This window comes from Garra rufa, chromosome 19 (genome assembly GCF_049309525.1).
Source record: "Garra rufa chromosome 19, GarRuf1.0, whole genome shotgun sequence".
NCBI lineage: Eukaryota > Metazoa > Chordata > Actinopteri > Cypriniformes > Cyprinidae > Garra > Garra rufa.
The window spans coordinates 10578418-10603763 of NC_133379.1; the positions used below are offsets into that span (position 1 = coordinate 10578418).

Here is a 25346-nt window from a genome sequence, read left to right on the forward strand (position 1 = left end):
GGCGGAGAACCATCAGTGCTCCTGCAGGTAAGTATCAACGAGCACTGCCCTCTGATTCCGGGCTGGTCCCCCGGACAGAGGTGTACTGCCTCTCTTGCCCTGGTAACCCCAGGCAGAGAGCTTTTCCTGGCTTGATCCACCAGAAGCAGCGCTTCCCCTTTTTTCTTCCCAGACAAACACCACTGGGTAGGAATTTGGAATTCTGGAGACGTGGGCATATCGTTCCCCAGAGCGTTGATGACGCAGTGTAGAGTTCCCGAAAGGGAACGTCTCAGGTTACGTATGTAACCCTGGTTCCCTGAGGGAACGAGACACTGCGTCATGGGCCATAATTCCCGCATTCCTACCGCGCATCGCTTCATTCCTGGAAGCTGAAGCCGGTTTGAAACGCACGTGCTTATATACTTCCTGGTCGTATGACGTCATCACGTTGGTGACGTCACTCCCGTCATCCTATTGGTTGCAGACTGATTCAGAGCCGGGTTCGCCAATGGCATTCCCCAGAGCGTTGATGACGCAGTGTCTCGTTCCCTCAGGGAACCAGGGTTACATACGTAACCTGAGACGTTCTCCGAACTTAAGCATAAGCACAAGCTGAGTAAACACTGATCAATTATTTATGATTATACTGCATATAATTAAAAAAATAGATTGCATAAATTCCATTTTAAAATCATACTGTTGCATATGTAAGTGTACAGTTACTTTGCAGAATCTGCAAAATGTTAATAATTTTAACAAAATATTACAGATCATAAAACTTGCATTGTACGATTTTTAGGCCACAGTATAGGCCACAGGACAAAAATAGCTGAATTTATCAAATAAATGTATACTGTCTCTGACTGTTTGTTGCTGTTGCTTTGTGATAGTTGTTCATATTATAATTATAAATGTTCAATTATAAACCATATATTAATAACCCAATTAATAACCAGAATTTCACAACTGATTATTTGTAGCACAACCTCTTAGCCTACCAAAACTAGGTGTTGAAATGCATTTCGAATTCCCTGTGTATTATTATACTGGCCATTAGTGGTGAATGGAGGTTATGTGCAACAAACTTCCGTATTTTATAAAACAGGTAGTGTTGCTTCTGGTTCAGGTAATTTGTATGTGATTCATTAAATATGGAGCTGTTTTACTTAGGATGCCTTGACAGAAGATACCCAAGATGATCATAACCGATGTCCATGACATATTCATGTTGATAACTTAAAGTTTTTTTTTTTTTTTTTCTGAAAAAAAAAAAAAAAAACTTCCTAGTTTGATAAAAGTCCATAGACTACAAACTCCATGACATCAGTTCATATTGCTGTTTACACTTTCTCTGACAAGGGGATGCAATGAGACCTGTTTTCCAGTTTGTTCAGGTGACATTCGACATTGTTGTCTTTACAGATTTATAGGATCAAAATTAATTTAATATTTATTTTACATAGTCATTGATATATATGCTCTTATTCCTCTTTCTTTATCTTTTTGTCCAATCAGAAAGTGTGACTGAGGTGAGGACAAACATCTATGTGACAAGCTTTGGACCAGTATCCGACACCGATATGGTATGTGTGCTCTTATTAATGCTTAATTGTTCAAACTTTTTTATATAAATTAAGTTAACGCTTATTTGCTCATGTCATTATTTGTCTGTTCCTCATATGTACAGATTTTTCATATACAGTATTAGGCTTCAACCAGGTATGGTTACATATAATTGTTAGCAGATTACCGCATGAGAAAACTGAGATGATTTCATTCCTGTTGAATTGAATTTAGAAAGACTTGTTTGTCAGATGTGCCACAGAGGAAGACATAGTACCGTCCTTTATTTCCCTTTGTCCCAGTGAATGTGTGAATCTGTGTTCCTTTATGGGCTCATTTATGAGAGAAGATAATTGGTTGCGAGACTGCATGAAGAAATCATACACACAATTGGCTCTGGTATGCAAGATTAATCACCACAGCCATGCAGCAGCACTTTGTATTTTGTCTGAAACATAATTTTCTAATAGTGAAAAGAAAACATCACAATCTGTCAAATTATACAGAGCATGAAACGATACTCAAATTACACAGCAATAATCATCAAGGTTAATTTTAACATAATCAATCTATAAAGTTTATGCAAAAATACTAATTTCCAAATATGTCTTATGAATTGCTCCACTCCAAAAAGTAGAACTGCTGTTATGAAGTCCAATTAGTAGGAAATGACACAATCTGTTATCTTTTACCCTGAGGACTGTCGGAATCTAAGTTGTAAATAAAAGTTTTTGCAGTCCACAACTACAGCTCTTTTTTTTTTTTAAAGAAGTTTGCAGATACAGAAACATAAATGTCACATTGCCCTACAGCAGGCCTATATACAGTACGTTCTGAAGTGTTACCAACTCAAAACGTGGCTGTGAAGTACCCAGAAGACTCTAAAAACGCAAGCTTGCTATAATTGGTTGCTGTTGCGATAAGGAAGGACTCATTATCTTTGATCTATGCCTTGAAGTGAGAATATCACATTCTGCATGAGAGCCCTAGTATGTTCTCATCTTCAACCTACTCTCTGCAATGGTGTCAAGCCCGAATTAGATGACAAAGGCACAATCAAAGCAGTCATTTTTAGGTTGGACAGTTAATTTGGTCTTTAAACCCAAACAGCAGGTTCTGAATAGTTTGGCCCCTGCATCGTCTTGCTATGACAGGTGATGTGGCGTAACAAGCACCGCTGAAGAAATGCTTTCGGAAGGTGATGCACTGTGACCGTCTCGCCTGCTACCTTGAGGATAAAGAAGTCCAGGACTTTTGCACTCCAGCTAATGGGATCAAAAGTCTAGCATTGACACACACCGGTTCTGTCACCTGATGGAATTTGGGCTCCTTACCACTATTGCCTTCGGCTTGAGTAGTTGGTGTTTAAACCCTCTACCTACATTTCTGCAAAACTCAATGAAACATACTTATATGTCCAAATCACTGCAATTTCTAGTTGAAATCAACACTAGAGGCAGTAAAACACCTACAACTTTTATTCCTTGTCACACAAATTATGATTTATAGGGCTAGAGTTTCGATTAAGAAAGCCTAATTTCCTGTTATGACTTTAAAACAATTTTAACATGCTGTGAGATTTGAAAACGGATACTTTTGAACATTATCATCACATACAGCTTTATATATATGGGTTTTCTAACAGTAACAGTAGGTTTGCTAGTGAAACTATGGTTTGACTAAACAGCTCTGTGTAGAAGGAAATTAAAATAGCACGGTTGCATCAGTGAATGCGTTTTCACTTTTGCATTCGTTAACACTATCAGGTAGGTTTAGAGTTGGGTTTGGTTTATAATACCTAATCCATAATCCTAATCCATACCTAATCCATAATCGGTGTTGCAGAAATGCTGCAACAAGCATGTATCTTCAATGAGCCTGGGATGGTTTAAAGACACTTAATATTGAGGAATTTTTATTTATTTGACGTAGTGCTGGGCATTTGTGTTAGCATAGCTTCACTGAATAGCATCCATTAGGGCTTCTAGTCAAAGAAGTGTGCACACTTCATATTTCTTTAGACAGAATCATCATTTCTATTAATTCTCCACTGGATAATGTGATCTGATGAGCATTAGCTGCTTCTAGCATTGTCTGTCTTTTCTCTTCTGCATTTATGCCGCTGTTATGATTCAGAGGAAGCTTGTTCATTGCTCATCTGGTAATTGGGGGAAGTTTCTTTTTGTCTTGCCTCAGTATAATGTATATTAAAGTAGTTTCATAAGTGCAGCGCTGCTCTGTTACAGCGGTAAACAAGAAAACCCTGCATTGCTTCTGTTTCATAAGTGCCACCTGCTGTCAGAGAGTGAATTTGCATTCCCTCCTGTTGTTTTTGTTTTGTGGATATATGTTTAATGTTGTAAAGTTTCACAAAGCTAAAGTAAGACCATTCTGTTTTTGCTTTACATTGTGAAATGATACAATCTAATTTACATCAAAAACTGCTCATGCAGCATCTTTGTTTGGATAGTGATTAAAATGCAGTGGTTCTGCAACTGTTTCATACATTCTGATTCATATAGAGGCACAGCTAGGGAACAAAACGGAAATAAACTGAAACCCCCACAGTCCTAAACAAAAAATGATACAAATATGATACAGATTTTTGGTCAAACCACCCAGCACTAATTTAACATCAATGACACCATTGAGTATGAATAAAATCTAAACCGAATTGAGCTAAATAATGACACTATTGTCTTCTGCAGAGCTGCTTTATAGCTAAAACTGAACCTTTTTTCATAACTGATGATCTTTGAAACACTAGCACTGCTGTTGAACTGAATTGAGCTGAATAGTGACATTATTGGCTTGTTAGAACTACTGTACAACAGAATTTGAATTTGTCTCATGAAGTTTGCTTCGGTGATTATCTTACTGCTTTGAAAATAAAAGATGAATTGACACCACCGTCTTCCACTTTGAAACTGCTACCAAACTTGGCCTCCACTTTGTGCTCTCGGTGGACTTCTACACAACCCCTGTCTCCCCCTAGTCTAGGTTATCCTCATAGGCTTCTGCAGAGGTGTCATCTTTTCAGGGACATTTTCATAGGAAGCAAAGATGGCTAGTGTGCTCATCTTCAGCAAGGTCACTATATCATAGGACATATTGTCAGGGGGGAAACCCAACAGTCTGAGGCTAGACATTTGAAAATTTGGAGCAGTGTTTGTTAATGATATAATATAAATAGTTGTGTTGTATTGAGGGTACAGTTTATGTGACATTTGGTAACATAGACCTTGTTTGGTGGAAATGTGAAATCCTTTCATGCATACACAGAATGAGTAAATATTCATCTCTAAATGTTGTTATGCCATCACAAGAGTTATTTTCATTGTGCTGAAAATAACCGTCCATAATAAGTGATCTGCTTTCTCTATGTGACGTCTCATCAACCCCCCATGATTCCAAGTCATTGGGTTTGCATATGGGAACATCAGTGCTGAGTCTAACAACATCACACGTCTAAAATGAAAGCATCACAGAAACTGATGGAATATACAGGCTTTGCAAAAAGATTCTGTGGGGACTCAGGAAATCATAAAGAACGATCCGTCAGGTAGCAGATGAAGTGGTAAAAAAAAAAAAAAAACTACAACAATGTACAAAGTCAATGCTTCAGGCTGCTCTAGGCTAAAACATGCAGTCACGGTCACTAGACTTTGTGGTGGCCTGGCAACGTCACACTATACCTTGTGGAAGACTGATCTCAAGAAAACACACAGTGCATTGACAGCTATAAGATTTATTAATGACTTGTTTTCTGCAATATATACCATTCATTAACAGTCTATCCATATTGAATAAATCTGGAAAGAACGGTCCAAAAAGGCAAGCTCTAGTCTGATCCGACTGATTTTACTCATTTTTGGGGGAGTTAGAGTGTGCAAATTTTCATCAGTCAACCCGGAAAAAAAGTTTAAAAAGTTACAGAAGTGTCAGTTCCAAACAACCAGGTCATTACTTTTACTGGAAGAGTGCCGTCTCAAAGAGTTTGCCAGATCATTATCCTCTTGGTAGAGTGTTCCAGCTGCTGTTGGTGTTCTTGTACCTTCATTATAGTGGCTTTAAGTTGTAGAAACTAGTATATCCATGCTCCATATTAAAGGACACTTGTCCAGTTTGTACTGTTAGTCTTGTGATCTTTAATCACTGGCCTCAGGAGTAAGCTGAGGGGAATGAGCCCATGCTGTTTGCACCTGAGGTCAAAGTACAGGTGGTTCCTACAGTCTACAGTTCTGCTTGCCATCTCTCATACAGTATTCCCACACTCACTCAACCTAAAAAGTGTGCCAGTATTTTTGGTATATTCACAATGTACAGTGTCGTACAGGTCTTATAGTTACTGTTTTTTTTTTTTTTTTTTTACTTTCTCATTGCTTGAAGATCTCGAGGGAAGCACGTCTCTGTGATATTTAAAAAATGCACAGAATCAGCATCATCAGCATCTCCTAATGCACAATATGTAGTTCTTTTGACATTGGCTTTATTATCAAAATAACATTTGGGCTTTTTTTTACCCTGAGCCCGCATTTTTGGAAATGTCTCAGCCTTTTTAGAGTTCATCTTTTGTCCTTCCTGAAGGGATTGTCAGTGACTTTTTTCATTGTCTTAAAGGAATTCTCATTAATTCTTTGCAGGATTAAGCTGGATAGAATCCATATATCAGATCAAAAGCATAGAATAGTCTCTGAAGCTATGCATGAGATACAATTATAGGTAAAGGCTAGTACAGGCTAGCAACAAACTATTTGCTTACAATCTACAACCTTCTAGCAAAGTCGTGATTATATTCACTCTATTCAGGTTGTTTTTGTCATCTTCCTTATTTTAATTTTAAGTAGTTCAAGACATGGTCCCCTGTTTGCATACTGAGAGCTGTTTCAACAGCTTGTGCAAATGTCAGATTTGCCTCAGATAACATTATCTGTTGTCAGGCTTTGTAGCAAATCTCTCTTATGATCCTGTTCATGCTTATCCAGATTTGTTGCAGACTCATTGTTCACATCACTTTGTAGGGATTTGGTACCAGAGTGGGTCGCAGAATTTGCACTCTTGTTCTGACTTTTCCTGCTTGGATTGCTTCTTTTATTACCTTACTACATTATCTCTTGGCAGCGCACAGTTTGTTTTTGTTTGTATGGGTGGTCTTAGACTTTATACTGACACCTATCTTGTGGATGAATTATGTTTGTTTAGGAAATACTGCTGTTTGTTTTTCAGAGCTGTTTTTTGTAGTAATGCTTCATCTGTTTTTGCAGCCCAGTGAACGTTATGAAAATTATTAAATTTGGCACACTTGTAGTGATGGCCATGAATAGTTATCTGACTAAATTTGGGGTCTCTAGAACCAACTCTATAGCGCCAACACTAGTTCAAAAATTCAACATTTAAATTGTGATAACTCTTGAACCCCTAATTCTAGAAAAATGAAACATAGTAAACCTTCAATAGCTTACATTAAGACTCCACCCATTACAGTTGCGGCACCATTTTGAAAAGTACAGTATTCTGTTCCTTTGCTACTCCTCCTTGAAAATTGATCCAATTCTTTCCCAAATTGGCTCAGATGATCTTTGGACTGAGCTGCACAGAAATGACTGAACATTTTTTTTTATTCATCTTTGTTCAAAAGTTATGATGTTGCAAAGTTTCTGAGGTTGACCCACAATTGGTTCAGAGGCTATATCTTGGCCAAACTTTGACCAATTGAAATTAATCATTTTTTGCTTCATCAACACTATGAGCTGAGGGTCCATGCCAAAGTTGGGAACAGTGCCACCTATGGGTAGTGAGATACCAAAAATGCACATTTTTGAACAGTTAGTCAGAAAATCATTATATTGGTCTGTGGATTCCTTGGGTCATGCCGAATCTGAGGATATCAATTTTGCCAGGATCGGCTGAACCATGTATCCACTATTTTGAAATTTGACATAACTGGCAAGATCTTTTGAACCATTTGACATATCTGCACAAAAATTAGTAGGAATCATCAACACAATGTCCTGGAGGTACCTCAGAAGTTTGAAGACATTGTTTAGATAAAATTAATTGTTAAGATTAAATAAATAACCATTTACATGTTAGTGCTTTAAGGCTATATTGCCATATTTCATATAAAAACTGACTGGATGGACAATGTGTAACACAGGAGGTCTGGAGACAGGCGTTCGGATCCAAATGCAGGCTTTATTAGAAGGCGTGGTAAACAGACAGGGTCAATCACCGGCAAACAACAACGAGGATAATCCAAAGAGTAGTCAAACACAGGCAGAAGGTCGGGGCTGGCAGCGAGAATCAAAACACGGGGAGGAGTCCAGGAATCAAACACAGGGAAAACAAACACGGAAAGAAACGCTCGGAAATAAAGACCATACGGAACAATAAGACTTCGCGAAGAGCTGTGTGTGTGAGTGGCTTAAATGCATGAGAGTCAATGTGAAACAGATGTGTGCAGCAATCAGTGCAGTGGGAAACGAGGAGCAGGTGTGTGCAGTGATTGGTGCAGTGGCTTATGGGGATTGCAGTCCAGAATGTGTGTGCAAGAGTTCATGAAGACAGGATAGACCACATACGTGACACAATGTTTACTCATGTGGATCATTTTCTGTACTAAGTAATTTAATTGATTGATGCACCAAAATAAAATATTAAGTGACAAAAGAGTGTTGTGCAAACAGCTTTTTGGAACTTCTCATTGAAATTAAATGATTTACTATATTAATACAGTAGTATGTGGGTGTGTGACACAGAAAATGTAGCACACTGCAGCAATGCTATTTTTTTCAGCCTTGGAATAAAACATTTCTCATTGTGTAAAGTAAACATTGAGTCAAGTTTTAAAATAATTAGTGAAGTCAACATTCTGTAATAAAGAAAAAAGAAAAGAAAGCAATAGAGTTTCACATACACTTAAGAAAAACTGTGTACCACGGAAAGTGGGACATTTTGGCCAAGAAGCGAATTTGACAGAGGACTGCAGAAGAAGTCTTGAAGTTGTGTTCTTTGAATCAAAGAGCTTGATGCATTTGATGCATTCATTATATTCTGACAAGCCTCAATGTTAGTTGTCCCTTTATTACCTACTCTGCTCCCATTTTAGAAGAATTACTGTGGTGTAATGGGCGCATAAAAGGACTTGTTTTTTCTTTCTTTTTTTCTTTTTCTCTAATCATCCTCATCAAAAGCTCCAAAAATAGCACAGTGTCAAAATTCTTCTAAATATACTATGCCATTGAACAGATGCATCGTCTTAAAAGTTCTCGGAGCAAAAACAGCATCTATGCTTCCTACGGGCCTAACATTAGTCCCATTATAATCACCACAGCCTTGACCGAGTGCCTGAGCTGTCAGTCATGACATTACACTATTATGGAAGAAATGAGGGAAAGACATTAAGCGAAACAAGGTCAAGAAATAGCTTATGAGACCGGTAAAGAGCAGAGCACTTATGCGACGGCTTCGCCTGCAGAGTACGACAGACATTTCTTTCACTTAGTGGCAGAAGCGTTTTTCCTTTCCGAGGCCATCCGTACAGTCATTATCTCTAGGTTATTTCTGCAGTTTTAAGTATAGCAGATGTCGTCGTCTTTTTTGCTTTAACCATTTTTTTTCCTTTCACCTCCATCCTAGATCTTCTTCTCCATCATCCTTCATCCAGCCTTCAATTATTTTTCTTTTTTTTTTAATTTCTCCTCCGAGTCTTTTAGCTTCTATTTTTGTTTCTGCCTAATGCTTCTTTTTCCACCTGTCTTGTGAAAGATTGCACTGCTCTGTCACATTTGTTTGCTCGTCCGCACTGTCATTGCCCATTCCTCCCTTTCTCTATCTTGGGCTTCATCTGACAAGTCGTCTGTTTTGAAATTTAGGCCAGGCTAATCCGCCCCAGGTGATGTGTCGAGCCTTGTGCAAACTGAGGATGACATGGTTAGTCGGGGGCTTGTCCTGTAGCGAGAAAAGTCCTCGTCTCATTTCGAAACCTCCTTGTTCAGTGGAACTCAGAAAACCACTGGTATCTGAAACAACTCAACTCTTAACTTTTAAGGTAAAAAAAATAGTCTTTTATTTATATATTTGAAGATATTTAAGACATTTTTATTTAATACATAATTAAACTATATTAAAGTTATGACTGTTGCAATTACCTTAATGGAAAAGGTTTACCCCCATTTGTGATAAAAGGATAGTTTTTCACAAAATTGACATTATTACAATAGCTTTCTCCCCAGGCTGGCACAAATGGCTTGATTAGTTCTGGGTTTGATGAAGGTCCACCTTCCAAAAAACCAAATGTGTTGTGATTGGTCAGCAGTCCCACTGCGATGCAATTGGCGAACAGCTTAGACGGCGTTTCAGTCCTGCCACACCCCTTCCCTAAGCAGCAAGTTCCATGTACAACTGCGCAAATTAGATTAAAGTGATTCTTACATTTTAAATATAGATATTTTTCTTACAAAAACACATCGGATCACTAAAGAAGGCTTTTACTGACCCCTCCAGAGCCATGTGAGGCACTTTTCATTATGGATCGACTTGTTGTGGACTGATGAAGAGAAACACTTGTCTATGCCGTTCTAAAGCTTGGGAGTGCCAGGATTATTTTTAATATAACTCCGATTACATTCGCCTGAAAGAAGGAAGTCATATACACCCAGGATGCATGGAGGGTGAGTAAATAATACGCTACAGTAGTGTTGGTCCTATCGTCAGCCTGCGAGATCACCGATATATGATATTATCATTATTGTGCTAATTTATTTAATTCTTTACATGCCCGAAACCAGCACCAGTAAAAGGCTAGTGAAGCTATCTACACTGTATGATGAATAATCTCTTACCACACACTGTACACATACCGCCGACAATTCAAATTTCCGTAGGCGGGATTTATTTGAATGATATTCTAATGGACTACATTGTGACATTATAGCATTCGGAAAACAAATGCTGTAGTCCAAAGGAGCCGTTCGTTGAAGTTCTTGAAAAGGGATTTTTTAAAAACTAAATATCTCCTTTTGAAATGGACTTTGAGATTTGTAACTTTGTAGATGTTTTTTTTTATGCCCAAACATACACATCTCACACTGGCTAAAATTCAAAAAGTGAAAAAGCATAATATGACCCCTTTAAGATATTTTGATGTAATCTGAGAGCTTTCTGAAAACTGTGATATAAGTGGTTCAACCGTAATGTTATAAAGTTACAAGAATACTTTTTGTGCACAGAGAAAACCAAAATAATGACTTTTAACGATTTCTTCTCTTTCGGGTCAGTCTCCGCTGCCATTCATGAGAATACCATGACGTGTGCATTCCTCATTCCATAATTAAAAAATACATTTCATAAAAAAATATTAATTTGTGTTGATGAATACCTCTTAAGATTCCTTTTTTTGTATCGCTGCGCATGTAGTTCAAGTTACAAAAGCAGAAAATGTCCCTGAATGTTTCTTTATATATATATATATATATATATATATATATATATATATATATATATATATAAGACAAATATATATATATATAAGATAAGATATCATAATTTCACAGATATTTTGTCCATGAAAATAGTTCCAAACAAAGTCGAAGATTATATGTCTCAGAGCACTTTTTGTGTGTCTCTGTGTGGTGTTTTGTTCTTGAATGAATGGATGATCTATTCATGAAGACAGCCACCTTTCTTTGTTTCTAAATGAATTGTTTTAATGAATGATTTAATAAATGTCATATTTATTTATGCATGACAGGTTCCAGCACTCATTAAAAACAAACCCAGAAATATTGAGATATTTTTTGTCAATATCACACACCCCTGCTGTCTTTAAAATTACAATGATTGAATAATGTAACCAATCGCAAAGATGACTGTGCCCATGGATGCAGTGGTGAATCAGGACAGGCCTATCAGTAAATCCAACTAGTTCTAATAAAACCACTTCTCTTTTTGGCTGATATCACTGACATTATGCTGGCTACTGGTTAAAGTCGAAGTAAAAACTCATTATCCTCCAACAACTGCAAGCTTACATTTATGTTGCCATTCTGATATGGAACACCCACTTTTTCCAGTCAGTTCCCAAAAGATTATATCAAGGCCATTCTACGTTTTTCTTGTTAAATCTTGTTCACTCAGAAATACATCACAGTGCATCAACAAGGCTGCAAATGTGGTTTCATATTGAGCACCTCTCAATGTGTGACATTTCTTAGTCTGTTGCTACCCAGGCGTATTGGAAATACGTGCTTCTACCTACATTTCAGCAAAAACGTACCTACACAAAGGAGTTGCTGCAGTTCCCAATTGAAATAAACACTAGAGGCAGTATAACTCTAGCAACATTTAATTCTTTTGTCAGAAATTACGATTTACAGGGCCAGAGTTTTGATTAAGCAAGCCTAATTCCTTCCACAGTATAATGTTATGATTTCAAAACATTTTGAACATGTTGTGAGATTTGAAAACTGGTACTTTTTTATGAATGTTAGCATCACATGTACAGCTTCATATGTGTGAGTTTTCTAATTTCTGTGAAATTCCGTGAAAATATGGTTCAACAAAACAGCTCTAACCTGCGTGTAAGGAAGTTAAAATTACATGTTGCATCAGTGAATGCATTTTTATATCATTTTTGCTTTCGTGAACACAATCAGATAGGTTTAAGGTTGGGTTTGGTATAGGATGTATGTTGTTTTCCAACATAATAGAGCATTAAACTACGTGCCTAAAGCAATGTAATAAAAACATAGTAATATATGCATGTACCAATGTAATAAAAACGTTGCCATGGACACATATTGAATGCACGTTTTAGTGCCACTCACTGGACATTTAAATGTGCAATAAGATACATAATATCAGTGTTGCAGAAACATCACCACAAGCACATATTTTCAGTGAGCCTGGGTTGCACTTATGTCTTTTAAAGTGCTGTACCTTTGATTATAAAGAAACTTTCATCTAATCAAGTATGCAGTGGCAACCTGGCACCTCTCTGCTGGTTGATAACCTTAAAACTACTGAAGCTTTGACAAAGGAGTCTTAGTTCAAGGAGCAATGTGTGGCACTCCATTTCAAGTGATGAATCAGCCTCATTAAAATTCTGTAATTTTATACTGACCCTCATGCTTGCTGCAGCTCCTTTTATCAGATCAGCCGCATAGTGACCACATCCGTCAAACTTCAAAAGCAGAAAACACACAGCCATAAAGTAGATGATGTGCTGAAATACAAGTCTCGCTAAAGCCATACAATTGCTTTGCGTGAGGAACAGTAGTAATTATTTGCCAAAAATCGTTAAACCTTAACACAATGCTAAGTCTTTTTTATTAATGTGTTGCGCTGCCAAGGTTGCTGTGTGTGGGCTGCCCATATCAGTCACAGTGTGTCCTTGCTCAAGGGGAAGCAAAAACCAAATTAGGACTCTGAGAAAGATCGGCTAGAAGTCAAGTGAGATGTACAGCTATTGGTGACAAGATTTCAAAAATTACATTCTTTAGATAAACATCTGTATCAAATGCTGAGTATATCATTTTAGTGTATAACAGTAACTCATTTTGCTCCTAGCATTTCTTTCTTTTCTTGCTTTTTTTCTAATAATTTGACAAGTCCATGTTAAGACTGCTGTGTTAAAAGCTTCTTGGGCAGTGTCTACAAGAGGACAATTTGCATCCTTAATGGGTGGCACCCATGAGCGCTGGTATTGTGTTTCCATAGCTACAAGTCGTTACGCCAGTTTGCACAAATCCATGCTGTGTAATTGCAAGGAAATGCAAGAATCTCAGTTTCCCAAGTCTGAGTCTAGATAGTCTCTGGCAGATTAGTTTATTGCCATTACCCAATGTCGGATCTCTAATGAGCTTTCATATGGATGGGTGTGATAACGTTTTTGTTTGATTGCAATCAGGACTTTGAATTATGAGTGCTTCATGATTTAATAACATGCTCTGACTTTGCAATGTCGTAGGCCTTTGAATGAGTACAACTTTGTCATTTTTCGCTTGCTCCAGGGAAACACAATCACACACACACACACACACACACACACACACACACACACACACAACAACAAAAAAATAAATAAATTTGACCTTGATATGAAATATTCTGCTGTGTAACTGCCAAAGCACTAGTCTTAGGATTTAATCAGACATGTCACATAATCAATAATAATTATAAGTGGGGAGAATTTTGACAGTTTAGTATATAAGCTTGTTAGATGCTGAGGTATGTACTGCAGCTCTTACTGAAATTACAGAATGAATATAACCGGCACCAGTTTGTTTGGACCTGTTTATACTAACTTTGATACTTTAGTGATAGGGGTGGGAGAAAAATCGATTCACCTAACTATTGCGATTCTTTTTGAAACGATTTAAAAAATGATTGGTTTACCTCAGAATCAATTTATATTTAATTATTTTACTTTTCCTAAGAGGTGGTGGGGAGAAGTTACCGCTTTTATTCCAACAGTGGGCAAAATGTATAAATGTATTACACTTTAAAGGGGTCATCGGATATAAAACTAACTTTTACATGTTGTTTAAACATTAATGTGCGTTGACAGTTTGTGTACACAACCACCCTGCAATAATAAAAAATCCACCCAGTGGTATTTTTTTAATCTTTAAATGTAATATCCCCTTTTTAAAATCAGGTCATTCTCAGCTTCTTGTGAGTGTGATGACTCAGCGACAGAGGCCGCTCCCACGATAGTTGATTGACATGAGCGCCTTACCTTAGACCCGCAATCATCGAGCTGAAACAGTCCAACTCCGACCGCCATTGTGTCGACTCAGGTGCAGGTGAAAACAAGAATGTCTCAGACTGAGCGATTGAGGTGTTCTGTTGTTGGATGTAATAATGAACATAGCAGTCATTTACTCCCGACATTTGAGCCGCTGAAGACACAGAGGTTTAACGTTACTTTTGTTTTCAAAATGAAAGCGCCGCTTCACCCACATAATTTATTTATATTTTAAAATAAAATATATTTTATGCATCTTCGCAAATGGCCTTTCTTAATAATGTGCTTGTTGGCAAGTTTCGCCGCTAAACGCTGCTAAACACAGCTAAATGTGGCTAAAGTAAACATCACGTCTCATCATCCCAGACAGAGAGAGGTGGGGCGAGCAGAGCTCATTTGCATTTAAAGGGCCATACAATAATATGAGTTGTTGTTTTTCAGAGCTGACTTTGACAAGGTAAAAGGGTGGGGGTTTTTTTTACACTACTACTGAGAATTTTTAACCAAAGTATATTATAGACTTTTCATTAAGACCCTAAAGAATCATATGAACTTGTGGAAAATGGGCATCCGATGACCCCTTTAAGCAGCACTGCGCAGACGATCGGCGTATGCCATCAAAGTACTGCGAGAACGATTTGAAAGCATGCAGAGCCATCTGCTCTCTCAGGGCTCAAGACGTTTTGCGACCATTTTTTCTGACAGTGGAACAATTTTTTTCTGCGTTGTTTAACTTATAAGCGCTGCCATTTCTGTTGCATATGAGAGACATACAACAAACAACAAACAAAACGAAAGCGAAACTACGTTATTAATATTACTAAGTGTCACACCCTCAGCACGTTCCCTCAGTCCCAGTCACCACGATCTGTCACCAACCAACCAATCCCCAATGCACCACACCCGTGAGCCATCACCAGTGTTCTAATTACCCACACCTGCACCAGCAATCACCCACTCCCTTTAAATACCTACCTCTGTCATTCACTCACCGGCTGGAATCGAAGTTACATGGACACCTTCTGTGGATCTTCTCCTCTCCGCGCTGATTCTCCTGTGCTCCTCATTGGAACCCCTTTGTGTACCTGTGGACACAAAACACACGCCTCTAAGGGAAGTGCCTTTTGCTCTTGCTGGTGACTGTTGATGGACTTGTATTTAGCTGCTGGATTGTGCTAGAAGATTTGTATGCCTCAGTCCATACTTGCCTGTTTTTCACCTGTTTGAAGTATGCACTATTCACAATAAACATCACTAATTAATACCTACCTTCTCCATGTGTGTGTGGACGTGACACTAAGCATATTAAAGTAAAATTTGTTTTGCCAGGAAAACATGACTAAACATGACTAAAACAGTTTGCAAAGTAACATAGCACTTTATTTTATTTCAGAAAGTATATTTTCTACTAATTTTCTTGAACATTTGAATCGGCAGACTAGCGTATCGTCCCAGCCCTAATATAAATACCGAATCGCAATACTTGTAGAATTGAAATTCTTAAAAAAAAATCACAATACATATCGTATCGGCTCCCAAGTATCGTGATAGTATTGAATCGGAAGATAGGTGTATCATCCCATCCCTATTAAAGGGATAGTTCACCCAAAAAACAAAATTCTGTTATTAATTACTCACCCTCATGTCGTTCCAAACCAGTAAGACCTTTGTTCATCTTTGGAACACCAATGAAGATATTTTTGATGAAATCCGAGAGCTTTCTGACCCTGCATAACTGACACGTTCAAGGCCCAGAAAGATAGTAAGGACATCAATAAAATAGTCCATTTGACATCAGAGGATTTCTGAAGATTTGTGAAGAAAAGGTTATTTTTGTTATTTTTTGTGCACAAAAAGTATTCTGGTATCTTTATAAAATTAAGGTTTCACCACTGATGTCACATGGACTATTTTATCGATGTTCTTACAACCTTTCTGGGCCTTAATCGTGTCAGTTGCATTGCCGTCTTTGAAGGGTCAGAAAGCTCTTGGATTTTATAAAAAAGATCACAAATGTGAAGAAAACCTCTGATATCAAATGGACTATTTTATTGGTGTCCTTACTACCTTTCTGGGCCTTGAATGTGATAGCTATGCAGGGTCAGAAATCTCTCGGATTTCATCAAAAATATCTTAATTTGTGTTCCGAAGATGAATGAAGATCCTACGAGGGTGAATAATTAATGACAGAATTTCTGTTTTTGGGTGAACTATCCCTTTAAGTGATGATTCGTATTCATTTTAAACATTGCTTTAAGAATAATAATCATATAGCAGGCTGTTTTGTAAAAAAAAAAAAAAAAAAAATCCTAAAAAATAGCCAATACCTGACTTTTTGGGTTCATAGTCATGTTTGTGATTGGTTACAGTGTTCTTAATGGTGCTGTATCAAATTTGAATATCATAATATACTTGTACATATTTTAGAAACATGCTAAGTTCACATGTTTGTTTCTTAGAAAAAACAATGCCACAGCCAGTTATGTTCTGTGTTAGAATGTCTGTTTTTGTTTTGGTCTGTGACTCCGCCCACTGCTAATTTAACCAATAGTATGTTGACACCCGGGGATGCCAATTGGTGCATATTGCATATTGCAGCCATGGAAATTAGCAAACACACTCGGTCAGAGATTGCAGATTCTACCCGACCTAAAAACCCTAAGCATCTATCTATTAAGCTCTATGACAAGAGTAATAATAAAACGCAGACAAATCAGCAAATTTAACCTACAGTGTAAGGCTTGTGCAGTTGTGTTCATTCCCTGTTGCATCTGGCAACCCATGTGAGCGAGTCTGAAGAAGAGGGGGTGGGGTAAAAAACACTCAGTTCTTTCAAAATGGACTGCAGTACCAATTTCAACTACAATCTGTCAATATTTCAAACTGCATCTTTAATGAAAACATTTTTCAGATCCTAGACATCTCAACAACATTTTTTTTTTTTTCCCCATTGGACAGCAGTAATGCCCTGTGCCACTATGATTTCCTGCTGCTGCTCCTCCTGCTTTTTGAGCTAATGCTTTCTCGGGGTTTTGGCCTGGAACACTGTGTTGCCAAATGTGTTTTGCCCAGCAGTCAAATGCTGTAAAACCCTCAGTGGCAATGGCAGTAATGGATGAATGACAGCCAATCATGTACTGACCAGTCAGATTGCCGGCAGAGAAGAGAGAGCTTTGAAAAGATGCATTAGAAGGTTAGGTGCAAAAAACAGAGAGGAAGAAAAACAGTCGATATGAGTGGAGGGAAAAACAGAATCGCATAATACAGTAAACGAGAAACAGAGATCACATTAAGACAATGGAAAATAACAGACAAGCTTATTTGTCCCCATTACTCAATGGCCCATTTCTCTTTGTCTCCTATGAATAGAGATTTCAGATCTCTCGCTGCTTTCAGTGTGCTAATTCTCTTTATTATGAAAGGTGATTGTAACCAGCACCGGGGCTTGCTTGTCTGCAATACGTGCAGGTAATTCTGAAATAATCAGCAATCAGGCTGATGAGACAGCCTGTTTGAATTTCCCTTTTCTCTGTGTGCTTGCTTTCATTATCATATCTGTTCAATAATCAGAGTGATGCATGAATGCGAATAACACACAAAAGGCTTTCGAACAGGAAACTAGTGGAGGGTTTCAAAACAGTTGTATTGTGTATGATTCTTTGCTTTTTGGTAGTCATCACCTACTTCTCTTTAAAAAAAAAATGGGTAACACTTTCTATGAAGTCTGTATTTATAATACATTATAAGGGTATTCTTAAGGCATTATGATGAATGCATCATGCATTATAAAAAAAACTTGTAATATGTTGTATCATTTCATGAGTTTTCATATGAAGTTTTAATGTATTATAATTTTTATTTATTTGTGGTTATAGCTTTTAAGAGTATGATTACCTCCTCATAGTTATAACATATTATAAGTCTCATATCTTGCCATATTACTCATGTCACTTTACTTAAAGCATACAAAGACCACTTATAAGTTATAATAATAATGATATTTATCAGGATCAGGTATCAGATCAGATGAATGTGTAATATGACACATTTGTATTATTAGTTTGATTATTTTGCAACTCTGCAACTGCATGTCAGCTAGCTGTAATTATTTTTAGTAGTATGCTAAATATATGCTAACACTGTATTTTGATGGTTCCCCAAAAGACAAACTGATTATAAGTAACTTTGAAACTATGTGAACCTTCTAACTAGCCTAACCTTGACCTAAGTCTACTAATATTCTAAGGATTGTTAGTTGACATGTAGTTGAAAAGTTGCTTATAGTCATTAGACTAAGGGGACCATCAAAATAAAATAAATGTAATATGATATAGTCCATTATAAATAAAGTAGATTTAATATGGCATCCATTATAAATAATCATAATCTTAAAAGTTATTACCTCAAATACTCAAGTATTAAAATTGTTGTTATGATTATTCAAGAGATTATATAACATATTATAAGTTTTTTTTTTTTTTAATTTTTATTATTATTTTTTATATATAATGCATTATGCATTCATTATAATGCCTTAGAAATACCCTTACAATGCATTATAAATAGGGGCTTCATAGAAAGTCTTGGTAGCAAGTCAAATGCCTTTTCATGTTAACTTTAAGCTTATATTTCTATATGCATAGAGTTATGACGTGAGTCATATGAAAGGACTTAAGCCTGCATAATACTATCCTTGATCATAGAGTGTTTCATAGATTAAAATAGATGAATAAAGGAAAAAACCTCACATTCTTGTGACTGACATTGAATTCACTCTCTATTTGATGCTGGTGGTCGGTTATAGTCTTGGAGCTTTACATCTGCTTGCGAATCAAAGAAATGTTGCAGCCACTTTGATGAAACACTTTTCAGCAGAGCTGCTGGCATAAGAGCTGCTACAATCTCATGTAGCAGCAGGGAATTAGAAGGCACAGATTGTATTTCAGACCACTCTTTTGTGACATGACCATATATAAGTAATCCACATTGCAGGAGACCCAATACACCAAACCAGCTCCTAATGAAATGATTTAAAATTATACACCACAACAGTTGTGTTATCGTTCTACTGTAAATGAAATGTAATCGTATTCATAGCTACACATTTAAAGGACTTTATAGACACTTTGACCAATATCCGTTTTAAAAGATGTATAATAACACATTCTGAATGTGTGTAAATCTTCACAGAAAGTGTTAGTATGCTTTTTCAGAATTACAGTAATGCAGCCCTTAAATCCCAGATTTCACACCCTTTGATTTCTCCTCACTTTTTTTCACCCACAAATAAAATCTCCATTTGATTGCTTAAGTGGATTAAAGAGGTTGGCTGAATTGAAGTGAATTAAACAGATCATTAGATTGATCGCTTCGTTGGACGCTGTTCCACTCAGAAAACAGTACAAAACTCTCAGCTGTCTGCCTGTTGTCTCTGGGCGGTCTCCAAGCAACAGCATGTCTGCTGCTTGCCTTTTGAGATCTAAGCGCATTTTAGGTGGGCTTTTTTTTTTCTTTTCCAACACAATTTGCGCAGTAGCTTGCGTCCCGTTAGTTGGCACCATGCTTGCTCATGTCAGACATTCTTGTAGAGCCTGTGCCCTGCAGATAAGCGCTGCGATGTGGATGACTTCACAGCTTGCACAAACTGGCTAGCAGCTCAGTGGCTGGGATCATCCTCTTCTGCTGCTTAGACAAAGATATTCAAAGTAGCTTCAATTAGGAGCCAAACTAAGGTGGCCTGCCCACAATCTTGTGGTCTCACATATACCAGTTAGTACTGCATATCTACAGCAAATACAACTGTGAGGGTTTAAAAGCTTTTCTTATTTCTAAAAATAGTAGCCATTGAGTATTAAATGGACATCCTGATTGGTTAAAAAGTTTTAAAGGGTCCTATTATGCTCTTTTACAACGTCTTTATTTTGGTTTGGGGGTGCAATAGAACATGCTCTCATGCTTGGTTCGAAAAACGCATTATTTTTCACATAATTGACATTATTACAATACCTTTCTCCCCAGGATGGCACAAATGGCTTGATTAGTTGTGTTTGATGAAGGTCGACTTGTTTTGGACTGATGGAGAGAAACACTTGTCTATGCCATTCAGTCTATGCCATTTTAAAGCTTGGGAGTGCCAGGATTATTTTTAATGTAACTCTGATTGCATTCTTCTGAAAGAAGGAAGATAATCCGTGGATGAAGTCATATACACCTAGGATGGAGGATGAGTAAATATAATGCTACAGTAGTGTTGGTCCTATTGTCAGCCTGCGAGATCACCGATACATGATATTATCATTATTTTTCTAATTTATTTAATTGTTTACATGCCCAAAACCAGCTCAGCATGAGGTTGGTGAAGCTATCTACACTGTATGATGAATAAATCTCTGACCACGGATGATCGTCACTCTAGTCAATGCTTGTGTTTACATCAGCCACGGCTACGTATGTGTTTCGACCCTCTTTACCGCACACATCAATGGCGCGGCTCCAGCATGACTACCGGAGCAGTTCACAGACACTTTAGTCAATGCTCACATTCATACAAGCCACTCTGCAAATTTCCATAGGCGGGAGTTATTTGAATGATATTATAATGGGCCGCATTATGACATCATAGCATCCGGAAAACAAACGCTGTAGTTCAAAGGAGCCGTTTGTTGTAGTTCTTGAAAAGGGTTTTTTTTTAAAAACAAAATATCTCCCTTTGGAGTGGACTTTGAGATTTGTAACTTTGTAGATGTGTTTTATGCCCAAACATTCACACCACACACTGGCTAAAATTCAAAAAGTGAAAAAGCATAATAGGACCTCTTTAATAATTAACCACATTCAATTTCAGTAGACCGGAATATAGTAACAAATGCCTCATCATGGGAAATCAGTGATTCATTCATAGCAGGAACATTCAGCAATGATTTAAATCTCATAAGATGCAAGTTATAATTTTTGAAAATGAGCTGTTTAGTGGCCTTAACACACTAACTCTGACCCATGGAGCCATGGTGTTCATGTAGGCGAAGTGAGTTTGACTTAGTTTGTACTGCCTTTAAAAAAAAATAGTCATGAAATGGAATAAAACATTAAAAGCGAACTGCGGCATAAATATTCAAACGTCTTATAAATCTTTCTCAAACATCACCATCTGAGGGTTTACTTTGTTTTTCTGTTAGAAAGTGGGTGTTTTTTCTTCCCATCATCTCTCTGAAGGGGAACTCAAGTGGTTATATTGTCCTCTCGTCCCGCAGTGCTGCAGTAGGGATGAAACTAAACCCCCATTTTCACATCTCACTTAGGTTTAGGCTTTTTTCCCTCCGTTTGAAGTGGCTTAGCATTAACAACACCTTTCATTTTGGGTTGACAAATCCCCACACTCCATCTCACAGCTCATTAGCTCAACATGTTATGCCAGAACCCAGCGGCCACCATTTTTGAGTCCATCAGGCGCTTGTTGCTGGAGTGTCTTCAGTAGCATAAGGCCTAGGTAGAATCCACTTCTCCTGGGGTTTTCCTTCTTTTCATTTATTCTTCTATTGCTGAAAAGTAGGTCACAACCCAGTGCCCCAGCAGGGCAAGTATAAGGAAAGCCCATGACACTCTTTCTTCTTCTCTTGCGTGACCTTGCTTGGATCAACCAGACCTCTGCACAGGAGTTTTGATCTTTAAATTAATCATATTTTGACAATACACTTCTACTGGTTTTTCTTTTTACGAACGGCTCTTGTGCTTTCACATTGAATTAGAAGAGCATACTAGCTCACTTTTTCCCATTGTGTGCTATTAAATTAGTCCTTTAGAGACAGCAAGTACATGCTGAAAAGATAGGTGATCAGGGCTTATTGATATTGCATTGTTGATAATAATAATGTCACATCTTACTTTTAAGTCAGAAACTCACAGAAAATGTGGAAGTGTATTAGTCCTGATTAAACAACCGTCAGTGTTCTTGTTCGTTTTTTTTTTTTTTTTTTGTTCTTTCACTTTTTTCTTTTCCGTCTCCATCAGGCTTCTTCTGCCATAATTAACACATTCCATGTGCTATAATTAATACAGATGACTAAAAAGGGATAAAGTAAATTCTTAAGAGTGTGGAAGGGGCTGTGGGAAAAGCAGAAACAGAACGAGAAGAACTGTAATTAAATGGCTAAAGAAAGGCCTCTGAAATAGGGTTTTAAAATTTCACAATTAGTTGAATGGCTGAAAACTTCATTGCAAGTCATGTTTCTGAAAGTTACATGGTCTCCGTTGTTTGTTCTCAGGGTTGTTATTCTCCACTGGGGAGACTTTGGCAATGGAATAGTACAAATATTTGAAAGGGATGTTCAAGGTTTCAAGTACAAGTCAAACTCAATGCATAACATCACAAACATGCTGTTGCTTTCCTCAGAAAATGATTTTACCTCGTCACTCAGTTTGTAAAAATAACTACAGTAAGTGCAGTAATGGACTTGCAACAGAAGAAAATTAGGAAAAATGAAAGCAGAAGTGTGAAGCTTACTGTATATTGCTTATAGTAATTTATCTTAAAGGGATCAGTAACATCACAAGAACAAATATATTTGCATACTGTATGAATCCCTCTAGAGTAAGACACTGACAAATTGTTATACATTATAACACTATACAGTGGGGGAAATTATTATTTGATCCCCTGCTGATTTTGACAAAGAAATTATCAGTCTATACATTTAATGGTAGGTTTATTTGGACAGTGAGAGACAGAATAACAAAAACAACAACAAAAACATGGCTTCGCAAAACCCTTGCTGGCAAAAACCCTTTTGTCCTACTCCTCTTTGCAGATCCTCTCCAAGTCATTAAGGTTTCGAGGCTGACGTTTGGCAACTCAAACCTTCAGCTCCCTCCACAGATTTTCTATGGGATTAAGGTCTGGACACTGACTAGGCCACTCCAGGACCTTAATGTGCTTCTTCTTGAGCCAGTCCTTTGTTGCCTTAGCTGTGTGTTTTGGGTCATTGTCATGCTTGAATACCCATCCACGACCCATTTTCAATGAGGGAAGGAGGTTCTCACCCAATATTTGATGGTACATGGCCCTCTCCATTGTCCCTTTGATACAGTGCAGTTGTCCTGACCCCAGAAAAACACCCCCAAATGTCTCCACCTCCATGTTTGATGGTGGAGATGGTGTTCTTTGGGTCATAGGCAGCATTCCTACTCCTCCAAACACAATGAGTGGAGATGATGCCAAAGAGCTCGATTTTGGTCTCATCTGACCACAACACTTTCATCCAGTTCTCCTCTGAATCATTCAGATGTTTGTCTGCAATCTTCAGATGGGCCTGTACATGTGCTTTTTTGAGCAGTTATTGACAGTTATTTTGTGTTTCTTCCATTTGCGAATAATCGCACCAACTGTTGTCACCTTCTAACCAAGCTGCTTGCTGATGGTCTTGTAGCTCATTTCAGCCTTGTGTAGGTCTACAATCTTGTACCTGACATCGTTGTACATCTCTTTGGTCTTGGCCAGGGTGGAGAGTTTGGAATCTAATTGATTGCTTTCTGTGGACAGGTGTCTTTTATACAGGTAACAAGCTGATATTAGGAGCATTCCCTTTAAGAGAGTGCTCCTAATCTCAGCTTGCTATCTGTATAAAAGACACCTTGGAGACAGAAATCTGATTGATAGGGGATACAATACTTATTTCACTCATTAAAATGCAAATCAATTTCTAACTTTTCAAATCTGTTTTCTGATCATTTCTTTGTAAGTGAACAAACATACAAAATCAGCAGGGGATCAAATATCATTAAATACCAATTGTTTAAGTTTGCAATCCATAAACATGATTGAACAAGATCAACACATTTTCAAGGACAACACAGCACTTTCACATGAAGGAAAGTGAGACTCTCTCATCCTTACCCCTTGTGTTTTTTTATTGTTGAGCCTAAAAATGCATGCCACAAATGCTGTCCAAATGCCAGTCTATAAACTTAAATTAAACCCAGAGATTTCCTTTATTTATGGAGTCAACAAAGTCATGTTACAGGCAATACTATGTAAAGCTGTAGAGTTTATACTAGGGTATGTACTTGGTTTTCTCTGCCAAAGCTAAACTCTGTGAAGCAATCATTTGTATGAAACTAAATTCCTGACAATAAAACGCAGAGACATTTTAAAGAGGATGTTATCCTATAAGTAACCATCAAACTAATGAAGAAACAATATTTTCATTTGTGTGAATAAATTGATAGTAATCATATTTGACAAGCAATAAACACCTCACAAGCAATCAGGTGTGAACTGGAACTAAACAACAGCTCAGTAGTCAGGACCTTAACAATCTATTGCCTGCCATATTATCTAGTTCATAAATATCCAAAATTGCTTTTTTTACATTGCAAAGGCTGTGCGATTAAATTGAACAATAAACAATGAATCCCTTTCCTCTCAGCCCCCATAAAGTCTGTGATTATATGATCTCTCTTCATGTTGACTGAAAACAGCAACTGCTTTGTGGGTTATTTCAGGCTATGCTTCCTTCCTTTACCAGTCCATAAAACTTTAATGTTTACATTAAGTAATAATGTAAACTTTCAGTACATTTATCATTAAGTAGAACTGTGACAAATAATTTATATTGCATTAAATATTATTCTTTCCTAAAGTCAGTGGCAGATCCTGGCATAGTGCATTTAAACAACCATTTTGATTTTTGTAGTGTTTATTTAAAAAAAAAAAAAAAAAAAAAAAAAAAATATATATATATATATATATATATATATATATATATATATATATATATATTACACCAAAGATGTGCATAATATATATAATATATATATATATATATATATATATATATATATATATATATATTACACCAAAGATGTGCATAATATATATAATATATATATATATATATATTACACCAAAGATGTGCACAAATTGCTGAGAGTCAGTAGTTTTCTAAAAAGTCAGAACCATCCTGCAGATTTGGCCAGTCAGAAGATTTCAAAGATTTCACAGAAAATCTGGTGTTTATGATAGGCACATACTCTGCTAGCTTCAGGCTATTATTCCATC

General features: G+C 37.1%; 1 protein-coding gene across 1 annotated transcript in view; it reads left to right on the forward strand.

Moving 5' to 3' along the window:
• gabra3 (gamma-aminobutyric acid type A receptor subunit alpha3) overlaps positions 1-25346 on the forward strand; it is a 254861-nt gene that overhangs the window by 69438 nt on the left and 160077 nt on the right. Inside the window, exon 3 of the mRNA XM_073824286.1 lies at positions 1498-1565. Within this exon, the coding sequence (XP_073680387.1) occupies positions 1498-1565 (68 nt within the window). The remainder of the gene's footprint in view (positions 1-1497; positions 1566-25346) is intronic.